Consider the following 27,240-nt stretch of genomic DNA (forward strand, 5'->3'; position numbering starts at 1 on the left):
CCTGTTCCTTTAGATGTAAAGCGAAACAAATGTCGCAAAGGACTGCACCTACCATACGGTGTCCTGGAGTCGAGTACGGGCTCGATCCTGGTAAGGAATCCTGAAAAATATTACAGTTAATTTGGCAATGATCTTCCACAGTACATGTTCATAGGGTTCTTAGGCAAACAATCACAGAAACTCACAGAGGATCTCACATATTCGTATTTTTATTTTTAGGCAGAAACCTCTCAATTCTTAACAAGCTTGATGCATAAACTTTGCATGTACAAGCCATGTGACCAAGACTCAAATTAGACACTCCGCCTGGTTCATACCAAGGTTTCTTCACCCTGAACTTACCAATTTGGTAACCATATTTTACGATTCCCATAAGTTGAACTAAAAAAATGAACGATTTTTCTGTTTTTTATTTCATAAACATTTCAAAGTATTTAAAAATTATGTAAAAATTTCAAATTATATATTTCTAAACCCTAATACCACACAGCTAATATAGTAATTAGCACATAGCTAATTGTCATATAAAATAAGTCGTCTTAGATTACGCAGGACAAAAGTCTCCTTAACCGACCTATATTTACCTATTGCTTACTCCAGCCTAATAGTCGTGCAACCTCACTTCTAAAAATTAAGTGAATGTGTGAAGTATCAATACAAAAATACTCTGTAGCAGTCACCGCCTAGCGTAAATCAATTGCCTTCTGAATTGCCTCAGGAAAACAATCTTTAACCAGGTAATTGCAGGAGATAAATATAGCCCTATGATAGAAAAGAAATATGAATTTTTTTACTTAAAGCAATTAAAATAGAAGTGAGTGAATTTTTCATTGTGTATAAAAGCGCCAGGGGCAGGGTTTGTCGGTGCAGAACTATGTTTTGCTGATCTTTTTTAACTCTTAATTGCTACACAGTGTAAATGGCAGGTAGTAACAGTTCTGCATAAGGCCACGTTCACAAACTCTAGAGAAGGAATTCCACAAGGATCGATTTTAGGTGCTCTTCTCTTTTAATTATCATGAATTTACTTCACCACTTAAACTCTAAAAATCATTTTATGTTTTCAGGCTATACTTGTCACTAGAAATGTGGAACTATACAGGTAGCATGTTATTCTTCAAAGAGAATGTTATGCTTGAAGAGAATGGTTCGGTAGTAATTCCGATTTCATTTACAAAAACCGTCTTGATAGTAATCCATGGTATCCAAACAAAACATACTCATCCTTGTTTATTGCTAATAAAAAAGTGAAATCTCATAACAATGAAAGCTAAGATGGGATTACCGCTATTTATATATTACAAAAATATATTTATAGATTCAAAATGTAATGTCTATTAAATAATCTTTGATATTTATGAGTGCACAATGGGTGTATTAAATTACGAAATGTACACTACTTAGTGATTCTCACCAATAAAAAATTTACTGTTTACACTTTTGTCTCAGGACGTTTAGAATACGTTTTTTTGAAAAATATGCTTAAAACGTACCCTAATTACTTAAGAACGATACTTTGTTGACATTTGGTTAAAACAGATTATAATTAGTAATTGTTTTTACAGACTCAACGCTAGCTTAGATCACAGTGTTAACGCGTAAAATCCCTAAACTATCCTGTTCCTTACTAATTCCAATTGGACTTGATGATGTAGTGCTATGTAGACTATCTGTTCTAGAACTAAAAGTAAGAAACAAGTAAGTATATTAGTAAAGTGCTTGCTTACAACAGGTGAAGAAGGACACGTTCGGTAAGATGACGCTGGAGATATAGGAGAGCACGCCTGAAACATTCAATGCCACAACTTAATTATGAATGCAGTCAATTATTCATTTATTTTTTTTTTATATGTTCTTAAAGGGGCCTACATGGTTAGTCACAAAAAATGTTTAGAACACAATGAAATCCTATAGTAAACGATGTCCAATTTCCATAAAATGTACAGTCCACTCTTTCTACATGTTCTAGTTAATTTTAAAATAATTGTTTATTTTTTTAAATAGGAGTGGCCTGCCTTCTTTAAGCCTTATTCTTTTCGTCCTCATAAGCCACTACCCTGTATTTTGAACTATTTACCGGACTAAATAAATAATCTAAATATTCTTTTCTTATTACTTACAGAATATTATGGACTATACACTTAAAATTATAAAATTAAATAGTATATTTTTTGTTTTATATCAAATGAAGATGTTTTTACTGAGCACACTTAAAATAGTTGTAACTGTACAGAAAGGGCCTTTTAATTATGTAAAGAACAGTAAAAAACTAGAAATTTCCGTTAAAATTATAATCTACACTTACAACAAATGGCATCAGTTAAAACTCTCCTCCTACATATGTAACATCTTCGTATTCCTTGTCTCATTGTTATTTTTCAACCATTAACTTTCTTCTCTCTTTGATTCTAAAGTTGCCAATTTGTTTTTTCTACGTAGCGCTGTCTTAAATCGACAAAATTTTTCGTGCATTTTCAATATATTTTTGTGGCATTAAGTTTAAGATCTGTATAACTATATATTTTGCTTTATTTCCTTTTTTGAGCTATTTTAACTTCACATACAACTATTTCATCAATGTTCTCACAGAAATCCATACAAATGCAAGACTGCTAGAAAAATTAATAAAATTAATTAAATTAATTAATTAAATAAAATTAATAATAAAATTAATAAAAGTATGACCATTATAATTAGTTATTTCAATACCACAGTATGTGTAGATTTCAATAATTTAAAGTCACTCAAGGTGGTTAAAAATTACACAAATATAACCTCACCATTATCCTTGTAAAATTGCTAATTGATTGAAATACTAACATAGAAATGTTTTTGTGATAGTATATTAAGTAATGTTCATGCTTACAGGAGAAGTGGGACATGTTGCATAAGATGAGGCTGGCGATCCAGGAGAAAAATCCTGTAACATTCAATGAAGTTGCAATTCACCGTATAGGCATACTACAACATAAAAAACCTACTACTATGTTTTTAATTTTGTTTTGATCTCAACAGTTCTGAAAACACCCGACATAATATCTCATTGTACGCTTGTAGGCAATATAACGTTTATATGTCGAAATTGGAATTTAAATGCCTGAGGCATTTAGAGCAATGATCTCCCTGCAAGATCTACGCAAGGGAATAAACCCGCCAATTTTAAGAATATTACCCAGCTAAAAATACTCGTCCTCATCACATATATTGTTGCTCTGGTCACATTTCATTTTACACCCCTGTTTTTAAAGTGTTTGTTGATTCGAAATTCGACTGGATAGAATTTCCATCCAAAGAATTATCTATCAGGATACATAATTTTAGCTGTCATGATGAGATTTTACCATGCACTCCTCCATGATAGCTTTTGTAACAATGTTTGGTCTCTCCATCATTATATTGTTAGTTCCTTGGTTATAAATTAAGTTTCTAATTTATGACGTCTGATATGTACGAGTATATATTGTATAAAATGTATGCCTATCCAGACAAAAATTAATTAAATTTAATTTTGAAATTACTTTGGATGAAGCAATACCATAAATCATCTTACACCTCTTTTTCTTCATGGGCCTCAGAACCTACCGTCACTGCGTCTGCGGCAAAAGTGACTTTCAGTTTTACCCAGGCTGAATTGGTTTCATCCTGTTTGAGCTAGGCAATAATAATAAATCCTCATCCAAACATTCCATCTCCTCGAGGATTTACTTTTCCCCTCATAACACAACTTCCTCTCCTGACTCTCTCACCTGCTTTAGACTAAAAAGTGACACAGAATCAAAGCTCACTTCTTTAGATTGACATCTATTTATTTCCAAGATGTGAGTGTAAAAACGCAAATCTTTAAAACAAATGATATTGACATGTCCTTCTGAATTTAAAAAGTGGAAAACGAGCGTACACAACACAGGTCCATTGACCGTATTTACAACACTCTTTGAGAGGCACTGGTAATATTTTAGATCAAGATTGAGCTTAAACTAGAAGAAGAAGAAAGAAATTTATTTCTTAAAGAAAGTCATATATACATCTGATATTTTTCTTGTTAGACAGTCAATCCAAAAAAAATCTTCTTGAAAATATTCTTTTAAATGTAAACAAAATACAGAAAACAAAGATTTTAAAAACAAAATAGAATATAACAAAGCCTTTCTCGTGCTTGCTCAGTCTGACCTTAAGACAAAACACATAATAATATTTAAAATATACCATATTATGTTGTAAAAAATATAAACAATAATAGCATTTAATAACATAAACTTTAACTTTCTTTAAGAAAGATACAGGGCCTCCAAAGCAGAGCTTGTAATGAGGTCCCATCCTTGAATTTGAAATTCATATTTTTGATCGGTTTTATTATTGTACTCGTATTTTCTTGATAGACTCCCCATACTTAAATTCTAAATAGAAATATTTATATAAACTTTACAAAAAACCAAATATAATTGTCAATGATGTGCTACATTAATAAAAGAAAAGAAAAATACGTAGGCTTTAACATACATATATACATACAAATCACATACGTACCCTAAGACGACACGCATACCTACATCTGCATTTTTATACTTAAACTTAAGGGCACTGTACATCTCTAGGATAAAAATGGAATACTAACATATGCACTGTATATTATAACAAAAACATTTTTAATCAAATAACACAATTCAAGAACATAAAAATTAAATAAGGAAGTATGCGAAAAAATCAAACAAAATAATTTATGTAATATTTACAGGTACATTTCAATATTATCTAAACTAAAAAGCCAAACTTTCAATTTAAAAAGAAATTCTGTTTTTTTTAATCAAGTTCCTTATAGCATAAGACACGTAGTTATATAGTCTAGGTGTCAAAAATGAATAAGTTTTGGTAAAATAAGTTTTTTCAGGTTTTGCAACAAATACATTATCAGCATTTCTCAATTTTAATCGATATTCCCCACCTCACTTGAAATTCCCACTTCTATCATGCAATATATTTAGCACTTTGTATACATATAAATATCTCAATGGGAGTATTTTCAATTGATTAAATAAAAGACGTGATGGATCTCTAATATTGCTTTTCGATATAATTCTTATAAAGTGTTTTTCGATTGTAATTAAAGGTTTTTAACTTGAAATAACTACCACAGATGACGATGGTGAGGATTGGCTCCTATAAAGCGAGCTAGCCGCAGCGGTTCTCTCTGAGGCGAGTCTGGCTTGCTGTGTCTCCGTCAATGACTTTAGTATTGCCATTGCCTGCAAAAATACAACATGTGGACATTAATTGTGCCGTTATCCAATTATTAACAATGGCAGCTTTTTTTCATTACGCTACTAACTGGGGTTTAAAGTAGGGCCATTAAGTTTATGTTACGAGAGCATCTAATTATATTGCTGGATTGTATTACAAACACTTCTGTCTTTCCTTCTGATGCAAATTTACTATTTATTAATGTATAATTACTGCATAATGTATAGCCCAAATGGAAATTAATCATCTTAGCTAACAGTTATATATTTTATATTAGAAACTTGTTCTCATAGTTGTAAACGCAAGTCGGTAGATTAGAAGCTGTGGAATTAAATATTATAGAAACACGTATATATTTATATTTTTGTTAGCAAGACGACTTCATAGCAAAAACAATAAATCAATCATTAAGTATCTGTTTCATATCTATAATACAAGAAAATTATTAATAGTCTATTATCACTTAAGTACTTTACGGTTTATGTTTAAGTAGTCAAATTGTGCTAAGTGCAATTTAATAAATAATATAGTGGAAACTATGACCCTTGGGGTACGCCACAATCAACTACGCTTGTTAAGCTCTCAATGTTGTACTTTGGGTAGTTTTATTTTCAACCAACCATGAAACTCTTAAAACCAAGAGTGTTTGATTTCTTTTACGTTAATTTGTTTAAGAGGATTTCATTATCAACTAAATCAGCAGCATTTTAAGGTTGACAAGGTAACATTTGGATATTTGGTTTTAAGGTATCAAGTTTTGATGATTTTGCTTGGACTTTTTGAGAACTTCTTCAGATATTTTGCAATAAAATATCCTTTGTTCATTTGTTTTTAATAAAGCCAAATATTGATAATAACGAGAAAACTGTTTAAAATAATTTCATTGTAACAATTTAAATTTTATGTGACATTAGAAGAAATCATTCAGCTAATATGATGATTCAATGACGGTGATTCAAAAAGAGCGCCGGTTTTGATATATCAAATTAAAAGATTTATTTTAATGAAAATCTGAAATCAAATACATAAATATGTTCATCTAACCTTCCGATTTCATGTATGAAAAATAATTTCATGCATGTGTCCTCCTCTGTTACGCTGACACGCAAAAACTCTGCCCATGAAATTAGCCATGACTGCACGACAAGTTTCCACTTCAATTTGGCAGACAACCCGTCGAATTTCCTCCTTCAACTCATTGATGGTTCGGAGTTTATTGGCATAAACTAATGACTTTAGATAACCCCAAAGATGAAAGTCACAAGGTGTTAAGTCACACGACCTTGGTGGCCATTAATGGTCGGAATTACAAGAAATGACGCGATCCTGAAAGCGGTCACGGAACAACACAATTGTTTCACGGGCAACGTGGCAGGTGGCACCATCCTGCTGAAACAACAACTGGTCAATGTCTATGTTATCCAAATGAGCCCACAAAAACCCCCTAATCATCGTACGGTATCGGTCTCCATTCACTGTCACAGCTGGCCCTTCCTGATCTTCAGAAAAATAAGGGCCGATGACACCGCCCGACCAAAAGCCGCACCAAACTGTCACTCGTTGTGGATACATTTCCCTTACGTTAATCATTCGAGGGTTTTCTGAACCCCAGATACGGCAGTTCTGTTTATTAAACAAATCCGTTCAACTGAAAGTGCGCTTCATCACTGAAGATGATATTCATTGTGAAGTTTTCTTCCTCCTGCGAATTTCTCAATACCCAATCAACAAACTATCGTCTCTTCTGGTGATCTGCCACTTTCAATTGTTGCGTCAGCTGAATTTTATAGGGGTGATATTTGAGATCGTACCGAAGAATTCTCCATACAGAAGAACATCTTAAACCCATTGTTGAGAACGGCGACGTATTGATTTCGCTGGGCTAACAGCCACCACTGTCACGAACCACCTCAATGTTCTGTTCAGTTCGGGCACAACGACGACGTCCAGAACTTTTGAGGTCGACTGGTGAACCCGTTTCTTGAAACTTTTTCATGAGTCTGCGAACTGTTGATTCATTCGGTGCTTCATTACGTCCTAGAGTACCGCGAAGTCGCCTAACAGTAGCCGCATAACTCTCTCCACTCTGATAAAACGCTTTCACTATTAACACTCGTTGCGCACAAGTAAACTTCTCCATGGTTAGACACAGAATGCACTAATGAGAGAGAAAAATCAGCTGCGTCAACAATCGGAATGTAGTCAGAAATAGAATCAAGGTCAAACATTGTTGCCAACCGATAAAATAAAATTTACCGGTCTTTTCAAAACCGGCGCTCTTTTTGAATCACCCATTATAAATTGTAATTTTTATCTTACATAAACGGTAAAGGGTATATAATACAAATAATATTATATAGATATTTTGTATATTATACAAATTAGGAAATAATGCACAAAAGGCTTGTCGAAGGGTTTTCTTTTAGTTTGTAAATGTAATTTCTCTTTTTACAAATGTAAATAATGTATGTTTTTTAACGTAATGATTATAACATTACGTTTCCTGTGGACTATTTTTTGCTTTCACTTATTCCGCTCTATATAAATCCCATACATTGAAAAATGTATATTGTCAGATACATTTTCCCTATTTAAGAATTGTATACTTAATTATATTTTCCTATTCACATACAAAATATCAATGGAATTTAATTCTCTATATATATATTATTTTTATATTTATTTTGTACCTTAAAACGAATGTAGTAATAAAACTAATATTGGTGAAGCAAGATAAAATTCTAATTAATGATTGAAAAACTTTATCCCTTAAAAAGAGATATTGATAAGCCTACAGATTATAAAGCTGTAACTAAAGACAAAACCTCACTAAGTGGTCTACGGATAAACGATGTATGTTTTATAGTAACCACTATTATAAATTACAGTACTATACTAAATAACAGTATACTTGCTTACAGGACTTGTTCTAGGGCAGAGGCCAGAAGGACCGGCGACGGGCTGCAACAACGGTAAAAAAAATCTATTAGACTCTCGTCAATGAATTATTACTACGCATCTCACTTTATATTACAGAGCTGAATGACTTAAAATTAAAAATGCACTTTCACATGTCCCATAACAGTTACAGTTTGAAGTATTCGTATCCAGTAACTGAGGAGTACTTCTCCAATATGCAATAGAATAGGACGAAATAACGCAGTACACAATAGTATGTGGCAGTCGCATGTATACACTAGGTCTATCAGATGTTTTTTTTATGTATGAATACTCTTGTCGCATTTGGCATGTAAGTGTATGTGCGTACGTATATTTTATACAAGCGTGAGTGTGTGGTATTACGTGAATTCCAAGCCTTTGTAAATACATTCTTGATACTGATGGTTTTCGATTTGCTTAAAATTTTACATGTATTTCCCGTAAGAATTGCTTAAAAGCCCACCTCAAAAATTGGCATGCATGGTTTTTTTTTATTTCGACAAATTGTACAGGGTTTTATGTACCACTCGTTTCAAATGTCTGGCGGTCAAACCGCTAACAGTGGAGATTTACTTTAAATGGATTCCCCACTAAATCGATCCTAAATAATAAGTTTAAAATAATTTAAACTCTAAAAATACAGTGTAAGCCAAATAGAAATGGATCCACGTTCGAATCTCAAAACATTGAAATACAAGCATTCGTCGTGTAGTAGATCATGTTAAAGATTTTGGATCTTAAATATTTTGGCAAAGAAATAATTTAATTATCTTTATTCCTTTCAAAATTTAAGTCTAAATTGCTTTGAAAACAATGTGTTTTTTTATTGGCACTCCTGTAATGTAAATATGTACCATAATATTTTTTTTTGGCTATTTATGACACAAACTTTTAAATAATAACATGCATGACTTTATTTTTCAAAAATTTTCTACAACTGTAAAATTTACATCTTTAAAATATACAAATTATTATAAACCAAAAACATGTATACAGTATGGTTGTATGTTTCCTGCTTTAAATGAAAGGTTGTGCTAAACTTAATAAATTTAAAAATTTTTCCTATATCTAACCATTACAACCAGTTATTAACCAACACATTTTCTAAACATGGATAAACTGTGGCTTTAGGACTGTAAATCAGTTTAGCGACTGAATCAATCTACATAAAAACCCTTCGAACGAGGATAATTTTGATGGTAATGGGGTTTATAAAATACAACAAACGACGTGATTGACCAAGTGCTATCTAGGACAAACGCGTAAATCATTCAAATTGAGTTTGAGAAACATCTTCCAACGAATACTGCTATACAACGTACAAACTGCTTCAAACTACGCTGCAGATATCATACAATGTGGATGCAACGACTGCAATATAAATCAAATTCAACGAATAAATCACAAATTCAATAAAAGATTAATTTCCACACTTCAAAACAGTATACAAAGCAGTACAAAGTGACTCCTACAACGCACTCAATGATAAGATAAACGCTTAAACCAAAATCATTGTTTAACACGGTAATGCGTCTGGAAATGATGGATCAGTAAACTAAGTCCATCTCAACAAGTTCCTTCCTCCAGTAGTTTCAGTCCGTCCGTCCAGCGTGAGCGTACATGTGGCCACCGCGTCGTAGCGATTTGTGTTTGGTAAATACTTGTATTGCTTATTTACGTGTGATTTTTAATTATTAAGCCAGAGATTAAGAGATTAATTTCAACCAACAACGAAACACTAATGCGAGGATGCCTGATGATTACACAATGTCAACAAAACGCGTAATAACGTCGCAATAGTAAGAAATGTGAGAAGGTCAATTTGTTGATCGAAGGTAAATCATTAATATTGTTGGCATTCCAGCTACATGAATGGATTTAATAAAAAGTTTACTCTAAATTCCATAAAGTATACTTGACAGTATTTTCCACTTTTTTAACCAGCGACAAATCAAATTTTTTAATAAATTTTGCACAGAGGAGACATTATGCACTTTATAGAACTATAGACACAATTTCAAATTTTAGAGAACCTTAAATTCAAGTGGTTGTTTACGTAAAACTATGTAAACCCTAAGAGTCACCTACCTTTTAATAACTAATTTTACTATTACAATAGTGATGCAATTCCCGCTTACACTTGTGTTACGCTGGCCTGCAGGGCTTCCACCAGAAGTGGCCCTAGGACAAGTGGCTGCATTTCTGGTCTGTAAACATCAGAAAATGTGATATCATATGTTACAAACTACTCCATACTTTTGGATATCTCCATACATCTTGGACTGGATGGTCAACTCTATTCCTAGTCTACAGTTTAGCATACATGCGAGCAAAGGATTTGCCCAACAAACTACAACTGTGAAAGTTTCAAAAAGACCTAACTTAGCTCTCTTTACTTAAAGGTTGCTTTTTTCCAAATAGATCATACTACAATTATGGGAATACAAAAAACATGCAATGAAACGTACATGTTGTCATCTTTCTGGTCCTGTCTTTCAAATTTCAATATTATAAATTGGGCTTCAGAACTTGCGCTTTAGTTACTAAATACAGTACCCCGGAGAGTGTATAGTGTACTTTCTAAATGTATAACTGGCAGGGAGAGTCACAGTGCAAAGATGTAAAGCTTACTTACTAGGCAAGGAGACGCGGATCTGTGTCTCTGACGATTACGACGCCTCGACCACTGCAACATCACACGAATTGCAACATTAGTCTTTAATTTTACACTAAAAATATTTATTGTATTCTAGATAAACAATATGTTTTTACATAATAATGAACTCTTCACAGCCTATTGGTAATCCGTCTACCCGATTTTTTTGTAGTAGACCTTCGCTTCAGACCAGGAGCCGAGAGTCATCTATATTTTTACATTGTATAATCACAACAGCTGGGTTTTCTTTATATCCATATAGAATCTAATATATAAAAATGAAACTGTTCGTGTGTAACAGCATCACTCACAAACGGCTGGACGGATTCGCCTAATTTTTTTTTTAATTTGTTCGTCTTGATCTGTAGAAGGTTATAGGATACTTTTTATCCCTTTCCCGATTCAGGATTCCGCCCCACTGGTTACAGAAATACCCGTAAGAAATGCATTGCAGCAAACATATGTTATTAAGTGAAAGAGTCTTTTCAAATTTTTAATCAGCTGTTCTTTGTAAACATATATTACACTTATAGTTTTAAAGCATATAGTAAGCTTAAGAGAAACTACAAATTTTGTTTGAACTGTTTCTGCAATCACTGTTAAACATAGACTTTACTATCCAGATAATACAATTCAAATTTGACGTAAAAATTCACCTTTAACTGCAATATTTATTTAATATAAACCATTCTCATGCTTGATCAGAAGAGCAATGCAGATATCATAATTACTATCTTACGTTGGCTACAAATATAAAGAATGTTATAAAATCAACCTTAGTTGTTTTTTTTTGACAGAAGTATGGTTCTCAAAACTCCGTGTGTACATATTCTCTCGATCGAGACAACAAAGCAAGCTCAATCGTGGCATCGGAGATATAACTAATTTAATCTAAAATTTATTATAGTAAAAAAAAAATTTACTAAGTAATATAAGGACTTCGGTTCTTAAGATTTGCGTGCGAAGCCGTGGGTAACTTATTGAAATGCGCAGCGAAGCGCGCCGGGTCCGCTAGTTATTTACAAAAAAGACTACCTTGAGCCAGCTTAGTTATGGTGGAGGTCAATATAAGAGGTTATGAAAAGTGTAAAAAATAATATTTTTAAATTAACACCAGATATGTAAATAAATGTTAAATAATCGCCGAATAACTATATACAGACTGTAAAAGTGAGGAATCTTAATCTAGTTGTCTGGTGGTGACAAGACGCGATAAGTAGACTAGTTGTCTGTATATCTATACTATACGGATATAGTTGTCTGATGGGATATTTACACCCTGAAAATTAGGACTGTTTGTCTAGTTTATCTGACAGTAATGTAACTTTTTATGTGTTAATCAGTCGATTTTAATTGTGTAAAGCCATAATAATATGATTTAAGAAAGAATTGTCATTTCATAATGTTAACCCTTTCGATACCCTCCTATTTCGACCGCCACAACAATTAACGAGGTTGACGATTCTGCTTATATAATGCAAATTAGCTCTCAACTCGTGGAAAGATAACGTTTTCAAAAATAAATATTGTTTGGACCTAATTAAACTCTTTGTTACACCAAATTAAACAACATAACTTAACTACTAGAGCAGCCCGTACCAAAGTAATCCGATGGTGGATGGTCTGAATCCCCCCCTCCCCTCTGAACCTCGCATGAAACACTGTTGCCAGTTTTAAGTCTATGAAAACCGATTTATTGATTACTCTTACCATTTCTTTTAATAAACAAACATCATTTGTTACCGTAAACGAAGACAGGTAGGTTTGATTGAATACACCTGTTTTTCAGACTTAAATTAAAGAGACAATGTATGATCAAATCCACGTCATAGCGGAAACAGTTGGTCATCAGCAGTGATATGGCAACACCGCCTTCAATGTCATCGGACTACTTTCGTGCGGGTTACAGTGTTAGTTACGGTCAGTGCATCCAAAGGCATAATTAGTCAGTTTGATAAATAAATAACGATTATTTTCGAAACTGAACTGTCTAGCTAATGCAAATTATACGTACCAAGCTCGGGTTTCCAGGGGGCGCTGATTGTGGTGCTCCCTGTGGTGAACAGTCGGATGTCGGCTGTTATAACAAACGTTAATTATTATTGTTTATGAATTAACATTCTTCAAAAGCCCTGTTTTAATGTTGACGTTCTAACCACCGATATCTTCAAGGTATACCCAACGTATTTAATACAGCGTACATATGATATGATATATAAACAAAACATATAGTATGTTTGCAAGCTTCCACGTTATGCCTTCAGTAGGCTAGTACAAGCTACACTGATTCGATTCAAATACAAACTGAAGTATAATATCGTAAACCAACATGTAAATATGTTTTCAAAACTGATATAATACCTTTATGGCCGAACTTACAAAGGTAGTAGCCATTTTTATTTTATGTGCTTTTTAATTTATAGCCTATTTATTAATTGACTAATTCGCATTAAAATATCTATTATTTCCTGATTAAATAATAGATATTAATATTAAAATAGATAATAATAGGTATTTTACTCGCTGCTCCTGGCTTATTTGGGTACTTTCGTACTTTACACCACACACCTTTTCGGGAAAAGTTAGTGTTCTACGAGGGCTATTCAGAAAGTAAGGAACGTTTTCACCTGACGCTGCCAGGCGCGCGTCAGTCGCATTTATTTTGGTGTACTCGTTCTCGACACGAGCTCCTCATGCAGCGGGCAAAATGGAGTGATCGCAACCGGCGGAGAGAAAGGGTGGGTGGCAGAGCCGAGCAGTACCGATAAATCCCGAAAATTCGTCGACTGGTCAGAGCCAAGCAGTGCCGACAAACCCTGAACATGCGGCTGATAGTGACCTTAGTTCGGAAACTGTTCTGATTTCTATTATCTATATATTACGAATTAATGAGTCGTTTTATATCCGAACATATCTGCAAAACATAGAAAATTATATCGAATTAATTATATTAATATTGAACTTTCTTTATAAATCCAAAGACACTTTACAAAAATGTGAGATGGTGCACAACGAATAAAATGTCATATTTTCATCATATTTTACATAATAGGCTTAAAACGACGGTAAATATATTTTTTGTGCTATTGGAATATATTCAAAATTAATATGGCAAAAGCAACATATTATAATGTGGAGTCCTTAATTGGTAGTAAATAAATTAATAATTGCGTTACAAAATCTAATTAGCTGTAATAAACTAAGGGGATTTAAAAAAAGAAACTTGCGAGTAAATATTCAACCAAAAACATAATTATAGAAATATGACAAAATCAATGACAAACTACCTGACTTAACATACCTAACATAGCACGTGACATCATCAATAAATACAAATCTTCCTAATTATATTATATTACTGTAACTGACAAATTCAGTTTAAGATCATATATGAGTATATGTTTGGTTTACAATGTTAAACTTTGACTTTGAAATTGTGCATGCAACTTCGACCAAGCCTGATATGTCTCATGTGTCGTCTGGCGTACGCAATTATAATGCTGACCTGATCTATAGTACATGGCAATTATCGAATAATTTCTAACTAATAGTAATGTAACCTACAAATTATATATATTTGATTAAGGCAGTTGGAAAATGCAATGAACCAAATATAATGTTACAAAACAATTTTATTTGTTTACATTTTAATACAAAAGATACAATTAAGAAACTCAGCTTAATTGTTGATTTTGTATTTTGGAGACCCTGAAGATCATTATTTAACTACTATGCTAAGAACAAAAGTCTCGAATCTTTTGAAAAGTTTAAATGTTTGCAAGCATGAATGCTTACAATCACATTTGAGTGATTAAGAAAATTAAAAAAAGTACAATTAAATTGAGAATTCACTTGTAAACAAACAAATTTCTAAATTTTGCGAGTAGGGCTCTTTTTAATCCTCCTGGATGTTTAATCCACCCTCGAATGTTTTTTAGCTACGCCACTGAACGTAACGAGGTTACTTTGTTACTTTAGACTTCCTTACGTCTTTTTGGGTCTTTCGATACTCCGTTGTATTGGTTTATTTGTATATAGACCAAGATTAATGTATGTTATACCATATTACTTAAAGGTGTTTAACTCAGAGTAGAAGCTAAAACACAGTGGTACATTTGAAGAGGTTTGTCAGATTAATTGCCTGCAATTTAATTGTGCTGCATCCTGCAACATCCAGCTTTGAAAAACGTAATTTTAAATATATGTATGCTGTACTGAACTACGGAAAGGGATTTGAAAATACAGTGATACATTTTAATAGGTTTACCAGGTACTGAACTAAATTAAATTCAGAGGAGTACAGAGCGAGAACGCGCAGACTGCTCATTCCACTATTCTCAATACACGGGCTATCTGTAGTTGGCAGGAGGGCCCCTCCATCCCCACTCTTTCTCTCCGCCGGTTTGCGATCACCCCATTTTGCCGCTGCATGAGGAGCTCGTGTTCTCGACACCTCAGTCAGCACCCAGCCCGTAACAACTAGAACATCTCCGCGCTGCCCGACTTTTTTATATTCAAATTTAAAATGTGTCCCTGCAATCGGAAATGCCGCCAGTTGTGAAGTGCGGTCTGTGATTCATTTTTAGTTGGCAATAAACTTTAAACCTCGTAGGAATGTATTGGGAACTGTGTGAAATGTACGGAACAACGTACCGACTGAAAGTTCTGCAGTGATGCATTCAGTTTAAAAAATGGCGGAACAAAGGTTCATGATAAAGAGGCGAGTGGGACGTCCGAGCATTGCGACTGACGATCTGTTCGCCAAAGTTGATGAAAAGATTTGTGAAAACCGCCGTTTCACAAAAACCGAGCTTCTTATTAATTTTCTCGAACGTGGTGTAGCAATAAACTCTGAGCGGTACTGCCAAAACATTGCAAAACCTTAGGAGAGCTGTCCAAAACAAGCGTCAAGGAAAATTGTCATCCCAAATTATGCTTTTGCATAACAATGCCCGACCTCACATGCCAAACCGTACGCAAGAAACTCTTGAACTCGTTCTATGACTAAGGAATTTCAAACCTTATCCACCGCTATTATAAGTGCCTGAATTTAAATGATAACTATGTGGAAACTTAGTATTTAGTCCCTATTTCACATTATGTAATAACATGTTTTTTAATATACTTCGTTTTTTATAAGTCCAAAACATTCCTTACTTTCTGAACAATATGTAAACATCCAACCCGTGTGTTATTATCATGTATCCTACTCCTGTAATGGCATCCTGTGGGTTGAGCTGTCGAGTTGGGGTCTACATTATTACATTATATCTTGCCCACATTTGGATGTTCCGCCCCGAATTAGTGTATAGTTTAGTGTACATAAATGCATGTTTACTATAGACTATAGAATCGAACGCTATGAATGATAAGTGCTTATATATAAAATGGGATTTATATTTATACAGCACTTTTCTAGGTTGTTACTATACGTAGATAAAAAATAGCTTTTAAAAAACTAAATTTGTAGGCTTTACGTACGTCATTATAATTATTCTAGTATCCTATTGCCTTTCAAAATGGGGGAACGTCACATTTCGTATAATACTTTTAACTTGCAACTATATATCTCATTGCAAGAGTTAATTTTACTTGCGTCTTACATTTACCATTGTTTTCAAGATACCAGTCGGACATGGAATAAGGGTAGATATAACTTCCCTACTGTGACGGTTGGGGTGTTTTCTTATTTCTAGTATCGAAAACTGAATAGATAGACTGTACTGCCTATGTAATTTGCAATATAATCAGTCAGAAACCAAAGCTAATGTGGTTTCTCTGTAGTATTCACTCCGGATATCAATGACTGACAACTGAATTTGAGATTATCCATCTATATTTCTTGACACATGTCAAAATGGAATAACCGTTGCATCTTTCTCACGACTTCAGACATTATTAATAGAAGCTTAATTCTTGAATGTAAATGCACAAGTTCTCTAAATCTTTATCAAAGTAAGTAACTCAAATTTGTGTAAATAAATATTTTGTGGTTCGATTAATATTTGGGAATGTTTACATCTAAAAAAACCTAATAAAACTTCTTTATTGCAATATAGTGATCAAAATGTTTCACCTCCGTTAGATTATTTTAGAAGATGTTTATAGGCAATTTTTTTCTTTGGGATAATTCTTGGACAATGTGGAGCTAATTATTGGCGTATTCAAACATTTAGAGGGCTGCCCCATGAGAGAGGATGTTTTAACCCAAAACCACCCTTTTCCACCTCATTATGTGAAAAAATGTAAAAAGGCAAAAAGTGAAAGTTTTGGCTCAATATTTATTGTGACTTCAGTAAAAAAATTTCAAAAATAATTTTTTGTCTCTAATAATTACTGTTTTGATGTGGCTGGGGCTGTGGAGGCAAATGTGAGCTATTACTCTGAAATACTCGTAAACATTTTTTTTTTTTAATTAGGAGCTCAAAGTTTAATTTTGTGATGTTTCGTCTTATAAAGAAATGTATATCATTTATAAAACATTACAAAATATAAAAATCAAAAGGTTCTCTATAAAATCATATAAAAAACTCGTATGGAACAGGGTGCAACAAGATATAATGTTGGGACCCTGTTCTTTCTGGTTTGCATTAATAATATTTCAAATATTATTCTGAACATTTTTTCCAAGACGACGCACAACAACTGGTAAACTGGTTGGGTAGCACAAACATTGAAGTTTAGAGATTGGACAAATCATTAAATAAACATTATTGCTACTTAATAATCATATACACATATTCTTAAAGCTACAATATTTCTCCGTCTATACGTAATACAGTATTAATTTATATTCTAAATCATCAAAAGTATACAAAATTGTGACAGTAACATTAACAAATTATTTTAAGGAGAAGCCGACCTCCTTTTATGCCTTATTCTGCCCTTATTATGCTTGGGCCACTGGCCTATGCGAAGATCTTACCAAACAGAATAAGGGGAAGAGTCGATACAGTACAAGATCAAAGGAACTAATAAAAAGTGCAAGGGTTATAGACAGGAATCGAACCTGCGTTATCTCTAACTCAGACTCAAAGTCCAACGCCTTAGACCGCTTGCCATCAGCACTCTCACCCATTTTATCTAATCAAAGAAGCCGGATTGGGATTTTGATGGACGATAAATTCTATTTAAGTTGATAGATAATCAAAATTGGATTAATATATTGTGGCGTTAACTTCTCCGAGTGATCCTTAAATCGATTCAAGGCCAAAAAGATGTGTAAAGACAACACACTTGCATGTTTTTCGGATAAAGATGGCCCCTTAGACTTCAGCAGCATTTTATGAATGTGCATTAATTTCTCAATCACCACCCTATGTAAATTATATTCGATTCAGCGATCATTGTAGATCCCGAAGGTGTGTCTATGACTTTTCCCATGATACCGAAAGTGACGCTCTCTGACTCATATCATTCCTGAGCCTCTACGATTGCCATTGTAGCATAAAAACTAAATAATGCGTTGATAAACATTGAAATACTTACAGAATCCATCTTTTCTGTGCTGAAAACCTGAAATTTAAAACCATTTTTGTATCATAAAGTAATTTTTAAAGTTACTGCTAAGTGCACGTACAATTTTGTCTATTCAATACTGTAAATGTAAACTTAAAATTGTTATTGTTGCACGCATTTAATCAGTAAATTCTCAGTTATCATAAAAAATTAAAATATTTAATGTCTTTAATTTTTTAAATTTCTTATTACTTTGTTTCAAATGGATTCCTTCTCTGATATAAAAATTAATCTTGGAAGAAATATTTGAAATGTTTTATTATGTTTTCTAGCGAATAGAACGTTTTCACTCAAATGTGTTCAGGAAATAAATAACAGTTATCTATGATTAATTATAATCATCAATTACTTTATAGGTATTAACCCAGTAATGCTTTGGGTAAAATATTTAACGTTTTAATTAGTCTCTTTGTAACGCTTCCGAATTGAGCCTTCCCTCTAATTTAGAACAGTTAATATATACCAATAGCCAATTAGCAAGCAAATTAAAACGAGTTGTAATGAAAACCCAATATTCCGATAAAGGAAGCTGTGAAGAAGGTGCAGAGTATTCCCATAATGTCGTGTATTGTATCTGTCTTAAACACAACAACCTGTTCCAATCGCTCAACCCGTTAGTCTGCAAGCTGAACGAAAGGCACTTTTCACATTTGCACATAACAGCAGCTGAGTATTTCATGAATTCCGTTTCAAAAGCTGTTTACGTGAAATTACAAAAGCTTTATTGAAAATCCTCTTGTTATTAATGCGTTCCAGGAGAAAGAGCTCTGAGCACATAAAATCGTGAATTTTAACTAACACATTGACTGGTATTTGAGATTCTATTTGCAATAATGGAATCAGACGAATAACTAAGTAGTTCGAAGCATATCTTGAAATCCTCATATCATCAGAGAATATACACTTTGATCTTTTCTTCATGCTTATACACTAATTTTAATTAATAATTATTTTCAAACAGTAATAAGCTGTCAATAGTAACAAGACTATAAAATACATCCACACGAACTCATTCGACAAAATAATTTCTCAAAATTTTACATTCTATTCAAATTCATTTTTGGTCATCCATTTTGTCGAAGGAAGAACCTTCCGCATTGCTACGACTTGTGTTCTACCTGAGTTGAAACATCTCCAACACTAGATGGTTTTACAGCTTACTTTTACGTTTTTTAAACTTATACAATCAAGTAAACGTCTATATCATAAAGGAAAGCAATTATTAGTTTTGAAGTAGGTCGTGATAATACCTTACCTTGTTAAGAAAACTTGAAATTTAGAAAACTTGAATGTTCTTGTTAAATACGACTCAACCCCATGTTTGGATCTTGTAAACTTTGTATATATTAATTTATGTCACATTTCATTATTATGTATTTACAATCAGGTGATTTCTTCTTATGAGCAAGTTGTAATTCGAAATTACAACCCTGATCAGGTGTTGTACTTAACCCTCCAACTGGCAGTCATTTTTTCCTGTAGTGGCGGCATGTTTTCGAGCCTCGTGCAAGGGTTTTTAAAAAAATTTATTAAAAATATAAATTTAAAGTAATATATATAGAAGTATATATTTTTGTGTTCAGAATTAAACATATAATAATATTAGTATTTAAATTTGGCCTTAAAAAAAGTGTTTACTAAAATTTTTTTTCCATGAAATTCAAAATTTACATTTTTTTTTTTTTTATTTGGGGGGGACCATACCTAGCAAACCAAGTTATAGTAAGAAAACTATAAAAGTGAGAGTACCATTGTGTGTCAAATTTATTCTAGTTTCAGAAACACATAAGCATTATACAAATTTATGAAACTATAATAACACTATATAACAAAAAGCAGCGATGCGCATATATTGTGAAAATAGGGTGTATATGTAAGAGTTTGCTAATAAAAGTTTTACTAATACAGTTTTACTTCTATACATGTTATATTGCATATTTTATTACTCAGAATGAAGTAAACTATACAGCAGTAGTAAAATAAATTCCATAACTTTTTTTTGAAGAGTCGAAAAAAGTTTCATTTTGTCATTACTCAAAAATTTTGCGAAAAATTTTCGAGAAATTTATTTATTCTAAAATATATTTATTTGCACTACTGCAATATTTAACAATTCACCACACACTAAACACAACACTAAAACACAAATAAACCTACTAAAACTTACTAATAAACACGACTCGTCACATCAACAACTCAGACGGCATCGACAACATGGCGGTCACATCTTTTACGTTCCAAACTACGAACTTGGTACGTTGCAACTACAATATAAAGAGGAATAAAACTATAGTATTCCTTAGGCTTTTTTCCCCCGAATCCAATGGTGTATGAATCGAATCGATAAGTTGCCGGAATATACTGTTATGAGTGATTATGCAAGGGAATGTTTGTTTATCAAAATTTTGACGAACAACAATCCGCTAAGGGTTATGTTTATCAAAATTTTGATAAACAACAGTTGGAGGGTTAAATGTATATTTAAGTGAGGAGTACTGGCAAATATTTATTCAAGTACTCATTGTAGTCCTGCTAAGATAACACAGTTGCTGGTTTCCCGTACTTCAAACTTCTGTACAATATCTGTCTACCTATCTATTACGTGTAGTTAACATCTTCACTGCAACTATATACTGGTTAGACCGGCTACTCTCAATCTGGTTTTGCCGCCGAGGGCGTTTGCCGCAGTCAACGTTTTAAACTACTGTACAATAGGCTACCTGTCTAGCTATAATCCTTGATTACATATGAAAAGGTGGAAAATCCATACCAAACGGCCATGTTGATTCTGGCCAGTGTTCTAGTGCGAGTTCGGTGTCCCACCAAGAGGAGCGCCACTGTGTACGTCATAGTTACTACGTAATACCGACTACGTCACAGTGGTCCTGCTTCACCCTTTCACAGCATGAGTGAAAGAACAATTAATCCAAAAAGAAATATCCACCATCGAACTTCAGCCTACAGGCTTCTCTGCAGCTCTGTGTGATTACCTAAAGACCGCCTCATATCGCCTCGGATGGCACGTACGGAAGGGTTGGATGATCTGTAAAGATTGCTAGCATACTTAATAAATGGAACGACGCACACCGGCGTCCGTCCAACCGTTGAACGAAAATTCGTTCAATGATTGATTTGGAATCAATTTCAGTTACAATTCATTTATTTTAGGCCTCTGTACTCGTAAAGGTTTCCTAAATTGGAAATCCTTAGTTTTTTTTAGTTTTGAGCTAGCGCACTTACAATGTAAATATATGGTAGGGTTCGGTGTAGTTTTAAAGCAGAATTACGCATATTTTTGTGTTCATTGTTAGGAGCTTCAGATGTTAAAAGCTAAATTTTGAATGGTTTTATTTTAGGCTGTGTGCATATGCACTTCTGATTCGCATAAATTATATTTCCGACATCATTGTTGAGTTTGTTGTGTTGACATGATCAAGAATATGTATCATGACCGTTCTGTAAAGTCTATATCGGCAAATAATACTTAAGACCCTTGTAAATATCTCCGATGTAAGGTATTTCTAGTGCCATATTTCGAGTTTCCTTGTTTCACCTACCAAGAAAATGTATATACATACACGTTTTTGAAAAGTCTAATTCAAACAAAAAGCCTCTACTTTCGGCCATTGTAATTTACTTCCGGTCTAAGGCATTTCCGGTGCCATATTTGAGTTTCCTGTATTGCCCCGATCAAGAAAATATATGCATACACAGTCCAGAAGCTTACTTCTGTTAAAAAAAAGAAACTAAGGTGGGTTTTCTAACGGTTTTAAAATTTTTAGTCAAAGTTAAACAATTACTTTGTCTTTGATATCTACGTTACATCACTGACCAAGTATTGCATACTTAATTTTTATTTAATTGCACGGCTACAGTTATATGAAATGAAAAATTCTTTATTTATACAGGCAAAGTTAGGGCCGCATGGCCCTTTCTTACACTTAACCTGCGGCAACGTAAAATTTAAAACATTAAATTAATATTATCTTAAGAATAACACAAAAAATAATAATGATAATAAAATAAAGAAATTTTTACATTTAAACAATCTGGTGAAATTAATGTAATAATTAAATTTAACGTCTTACAATTAAAATTTAACACATTAATAAATTAACTACTTCTGTTATTCTTAAAACATATAAAATAAAATTATACTTTTAATATACAAATAAATTAAAGTAATTATTGTTAATGAATCCTAACTTTTATCACACACAATCTCACATTCATCCCTCTGCCAATTTCACGCCCACAGCATCTCAGACCGGAACTGCCCCGGCTAACCGCTCAAGATACATATCTTTCAGTTTCGCCACAAACCGGAAACGGCTATCGATGGAAGTAATTGTTTGGGGAAGGGCATTCCACAACCTACAAGCCATTATATGGAATGATTTATCAAATACTGCAGTCCTGTGCTGAGGCATTCTCAAAATGTATGAGCCAGAGCGAGTGCTTCTTACACCTACATGAGACACAGATTTAAAATATTCAGAAAAATATCTTGGAAAACCACATTTCAATATTGAATGAACTAATTTTAGAATTTTTATGGATCTTTGATCTTTTAATTTTAGAATATTTGACTGAATATAGTACGGTGTGATGTGCTGCTCCCGTCTCACATCGTAAACGTAACGTATACAATAGTTTTGAGTTCTTTGCAGCTTCTCACTAAGTACTATGGTCATATCATTGATCACGGAGTTACAGTAATTGAAATGTGGAAGTACAAGTGATTTAGTTAAGAGCAGCTTGATATGTTCAAGTAAAAATCGTTGTAAACGTTTGAGTGAGTGAATAAGATGCGAAAACCTGTTAACAAATCTCCGCAACAGCGTCAGTCCAAGTCAAAGTCGAGTTTATAGTCAAACCAAGATCCTTCACCTTGTCGTAGTACGGCAGAGTGTTACCATTTACAGTTAACGTTTCAATAGTATTGAAGTTTATTGAGTTTCGTAAACGATAGTGACAAATAATGATCGGTTTCGTTTTTGTATGGTTTACTGTAGTCTCAGGCCATGATTTTTGGACCGCATAACGACATTTTAAATGTCACTATTGATTTTAAAAAGACAAGAAATACTTGGATCACGAAAGGAATATTGGTTTCAAGAGATAAACTAAAATTCCTTTCCGAAATTTATAGATCAGATTCAAATGAAAATTTCAAAATTTATTACCTGAAACTACAAAAGAATTTACCGAAAAGTGATCCAAGCCGCGAAATCATATGATGTCTCAAAAAAAAATCTTTCTTCTAAAAATGTTTCTAAAACTGTTTTGGGACATTATTAACAATAAAAATAAAGCTCACAAACAGATCAAAATTAAAATTGGAGATACCTTGGTGCAGGATGAAGCTGAGATCGCCCACGAGTTTAATAGATTTTTTGCGTCTGTTGCTTGTGGGCGAGGTCCTCGACCGTCAGAGCCCCCAGGTTACTCACACGCGAAGACGTAGTCCCAGTAGAATCAATGATACTGGCACCTGTACTTGAGGAAGAGTTGGAAAAAATTATTCAGCAGCTCCCGGCCAAAAAATCAACCGATCTAAATTTATTGTCCATGTGGATTTTGAAAAAATGTGCCAAGCATATTGTGAGCCCTCTGACCTCAATTGGTAAATCTGTCTTTTCAAACAGGAGTTTTCCCCTCCCTCCTGAAAAATGCTAAAGTACACCCCATTTTCAAAAAAGATGGACCCATGCTCCCTTAACAATTATCGGCCTGTCTCTATTTTGCCAACTGTAAGCAAGATTTTCGAAAAACTATTTTTGACAAAGAATGGTTTGTTTTTCTTAGCAAAACACAACCAGCTCTCTGAAGACCAATTTGGCTTCAGAACGGGAAAAATCGACGGTAGACGCTGTGGTGAGTCTGGTCGAAATGGTTGTTGAGGGGTTAGATTGTCGGAATCCCACCATAAGTGTGTTTCTCGACTTATCCAAAGCATTCGACTGTGTTGACCATAATACACTTCTTGACAAACTTGAATCTCATGGTATTCGAGGTGTGCCCCTGCTATGGATTAAATCATTTCTAAGTCGTAGAACACAGACTGTCCAAATTACAAATCACCTTTCAAGTCCATTGGATTTGAGATATGGAGTTCCCCAAGGCTCCATCTTCAGGCTCCAATCCTTTTTCTGGTCTATGTCAATGACATCGAGTCATCACTTCTGTACGGGAATCTCGTGCAGTATGCTGATGACACGACTCTCTGTTTTAACGAAAAATCAAAAGAAGTTTTAGAACAAAAAAGCTTTGTTGACCTTAACAACTGCGTCCAACACTTTCATAGCCTCAACCTGACAACAAATTCCACAAAATCTAATTTTTTTCGCCCTGCGGTCAATTTGGTTGTGGACCCTGCGTCATGACTGTCTTCATGCTGGAGACTCCAACATTAGAAGAAGTTTACTCCTCCAAATTCCTTGGTATATACCTTGATCGAGGTTTGACATGGAATGTTCATATTGATTCAGTTTGTTTCAAAATTAGCATCTGGAGTTTATGTTTTTAAGATCTTTAGCCAAATACTGCCTCAAGTCAGGTGCTGATGGCGGCGTATTACGGCCTGATTTACCCACATCTTTCCTACGGAGTGATTTTTGTGGGGAGCTTGTTCAAACAATCAAAATTTTGAGAGTTTTCAGGCTTCAAAAGAAAGCGATCAGAACAATCGCCAACATGAACTTCAGAGAGTCGTGCAGATCTGCTTTCAAAAAATTGCAGCTGTTGACTCTGCCATGTCTCTATATCTTGGAGACAGTTTTATTCTGTAAGTCAAAATGTGCCCTGACTAGGGGCCGTGACGTGCATGAATATGAAAACGATAGGCAGAGACAACTACCGTACTGGGCGACACAGAACGGTGGTTTTATGAACACCTGCCCTCGCAGGCAGGTGTCCGTTTCATCAACAGTTTGCCTGATTCCATGAAAAACGTACAAACGCCCAAGGCGTTAAAAACTCGTCTGAAAGCGCTTTTTAGCATCTAAAGCATTCTATAGCGTCGACGAGTTTTTGAATTATAGTTGGGAGACCTCCAATCTAGAAGACTGACACTGGCGTTGGCGGTGAAGAGAATTGGCGAGTAAGTGGTATGTATGAATGTAACGATTGTATGTCTGAATGTGGTATTGTGAACGAATGTAAAAATTTTAGATTTATTCGGTATGACCTTTGCCACATAATTGTATTATTATCAACGGCAAATAAAAGACTTGACTTTGACTTTGACTTTTTTTTGGTGATACATTAATTAATGGAGTCAATTTTAAAGTGTGTACAGATTTGCAGGTCATCGGCATACATGTTATATGAGCTATGTTTAAGTACAGAATGAATGTCGGTTCACGTACAGTACAAATAATAAAGGAACAAGAATCGATCGCTGTGGCAACCCACAAGTAACAATTTCCCAGTCCGAAGTCATGTCATCCACTTTTACACAATGCCGTCTCCCTGACAGATAAGATCTCAGCCAAGTTAATACATGACTAGAAAACCATATTAGCCTTAGTTTAGCTAGCAATACTTTATGGTTTACGCTGTCGAAAGCGAAAAATCGAAAAGAGTGAGAATTGTGCCCTGTCTGTGATCCATAGCAAGCCTAATGTCATCCGCCACTTTTAAAAGTGCAGTTTCCGTACTGTGGTTAGTCCGAAACTCATCTGGACTATCAATCTTGATAGTCACTAAATATGTTGTTGTAAGATAGATATTCAGTGAGTTGGCAGTGCACTATTCTCTCTAGGATAATGCAGAGATAATGCAGGAAGAATATTTATCGGCCTATAATCTGAACATGACGCTGGTGCTGAAATCTTATTTAGAGGACAGACAAAAGCAGACTTCCATTGTGTTGGGAAAATACCACTCCTAAGAGACGTGTTGAATATAAATGTGACTATTAGAAGGACAGCAAATAGAATATTCTTTATGAGGCGCATTGGGATGCCATCGTACCCAACAGCATTACTGTGAATACGGCGTATAGCTTTCAACACGTCACCTTGTATCACAGGTTTAAAAGTACACTCAAGATAACCACAACTACGGTAAGGTAGGTTTTGAAGATGTTTTAAGTAGTCCTCCACTTTGTCCTGACTGATACTTTGACTACAAGATGTAAAAAGTTGGTTCAACTCATTCAGAGGTATAAGGACTGGCTGTGAAATACGTTGTTTTCCTATTTCAAGGCTTTTAACCTTACGCCATAAGTCCCTTGACGACTGTTTCCTATTCTCTAAAAGACCTCGAGTATATTTCAGCCTGGAATTACGCAGAAGTTGTTTAACCCTGTTTCGAATTAAACTGTATTGATCCATAAGTATCTGGTCATTAGAGCGCCTCGCTCTTCGATATAAGCTATCACGATGGCCCATCAGGCTAAGTATATCCTTACTCATCCATGGCACTGGGTGCCTCTTATTTATTCGTTTTGTCACATAAGGAGCATGTTTATCATAAACAGATAAAATTTGTTTATTAAAACCATCCACCATGTCATCAACAGAGTCTCAAGATTCTCTAGGTTATGCCATGGGATCAATAAAATATCGGATATAAATTCAGCCTTATTCATGTTTTTAAAGTCTCTATACTTGATAAACCTAGCTTTAATCTTAAGTATATTTACTGAATAAACACAATAGACGAGGTCATGCTTTGTTATGGCAAGGACTGGAAGCTGCCCATGAAGGACGATATCTTGTGGTTCCAAAACCACCATGAGGTCAAGAAGTGTGTCAGACTCGGCAGTGTGATGAGTTGGCTCCAGTGGCAGCATTGTCATATTACACGAGTCAAACATGGAAGTCAACAGTCTGTAGTTATAGTTTTGATTATTTTTCATCAAATCAGTGTTGAAATCGCCC

The 27,240-nt window shown here is 34.1% G+C and overlaps 1 protein-coding gene across 50 annotated transcripts in view; it reads right to left on the reverse strand.

Annotated features, from left to right (window-relative positions):
• Window positions 1-19,698, reverse strand: part of LOC124362991 — a 217,854-nt gene extending 198,156 nt beyond the window's left edge. For all 50 annotated transcript variants that reach the window (XM_046817976.1, XM_046818021.1, XM_046818001.1 and 47 more), the window contains exons 1-10: window positions 19,608-19,698; window positions 18,323-18,349; window positions 12,849-12,911; window positions 10,814-10,864; window positions 10,317-10,385; window positions 8,158-8,199; window positions 5,130-5,243; window positions 2,867-2,920; window positions 1,728-1,784; window positions 53-100 (exon numbers count right to left, since the gene is read on the reverse strand). In XM_046817976.1, coding sequence (XP_046673932.1) covers window positions 53-100; window positions 1,728-1,784; window positions 2,867-2,920; window positions 5,130-5,243; window positions 8,158-8,199; window positions 10,317-10,385; window positions 10,814-10,864; window positions 12,849-12,911; window positions 18,323-18,331 — 507 coding nt within the window. In that variant the 5' untranslated portion in view covers window positions 18,332-18,349; window positions 19,608-19,698. The remainder of the gene's footprint in view (window positions 1-52; window positions 101-1,727; window positions 1,785-2,866; window positions 2,921-5,129; window positions 5,244-8,157; window positions 8,200-10,316; window positions 10,386-10,813; window positions 10,865-12,848; window positions 12,912-18,322; window positions 18,350-19,607) is intronic.
• Between the last annotated feature and the right edge of the window lie 7,542 nt (window positions 19,699-27,240).

The sequence above is a fragment of the Homalodisca vitripennis genome, chromosome 5 (assembly GCF_021130785.1).
Source record: "Homalodisca vitripennis isolate AUS2020 chromosome 5, UT_GWSS_2.1, whole genome shotgun sequence".
NCBI lineage: Eukaryota > Metazoa > Arthropoda > Insecta > Hemiptera > Cicadellidae > Homalodisca > Homalodisca vitripennis.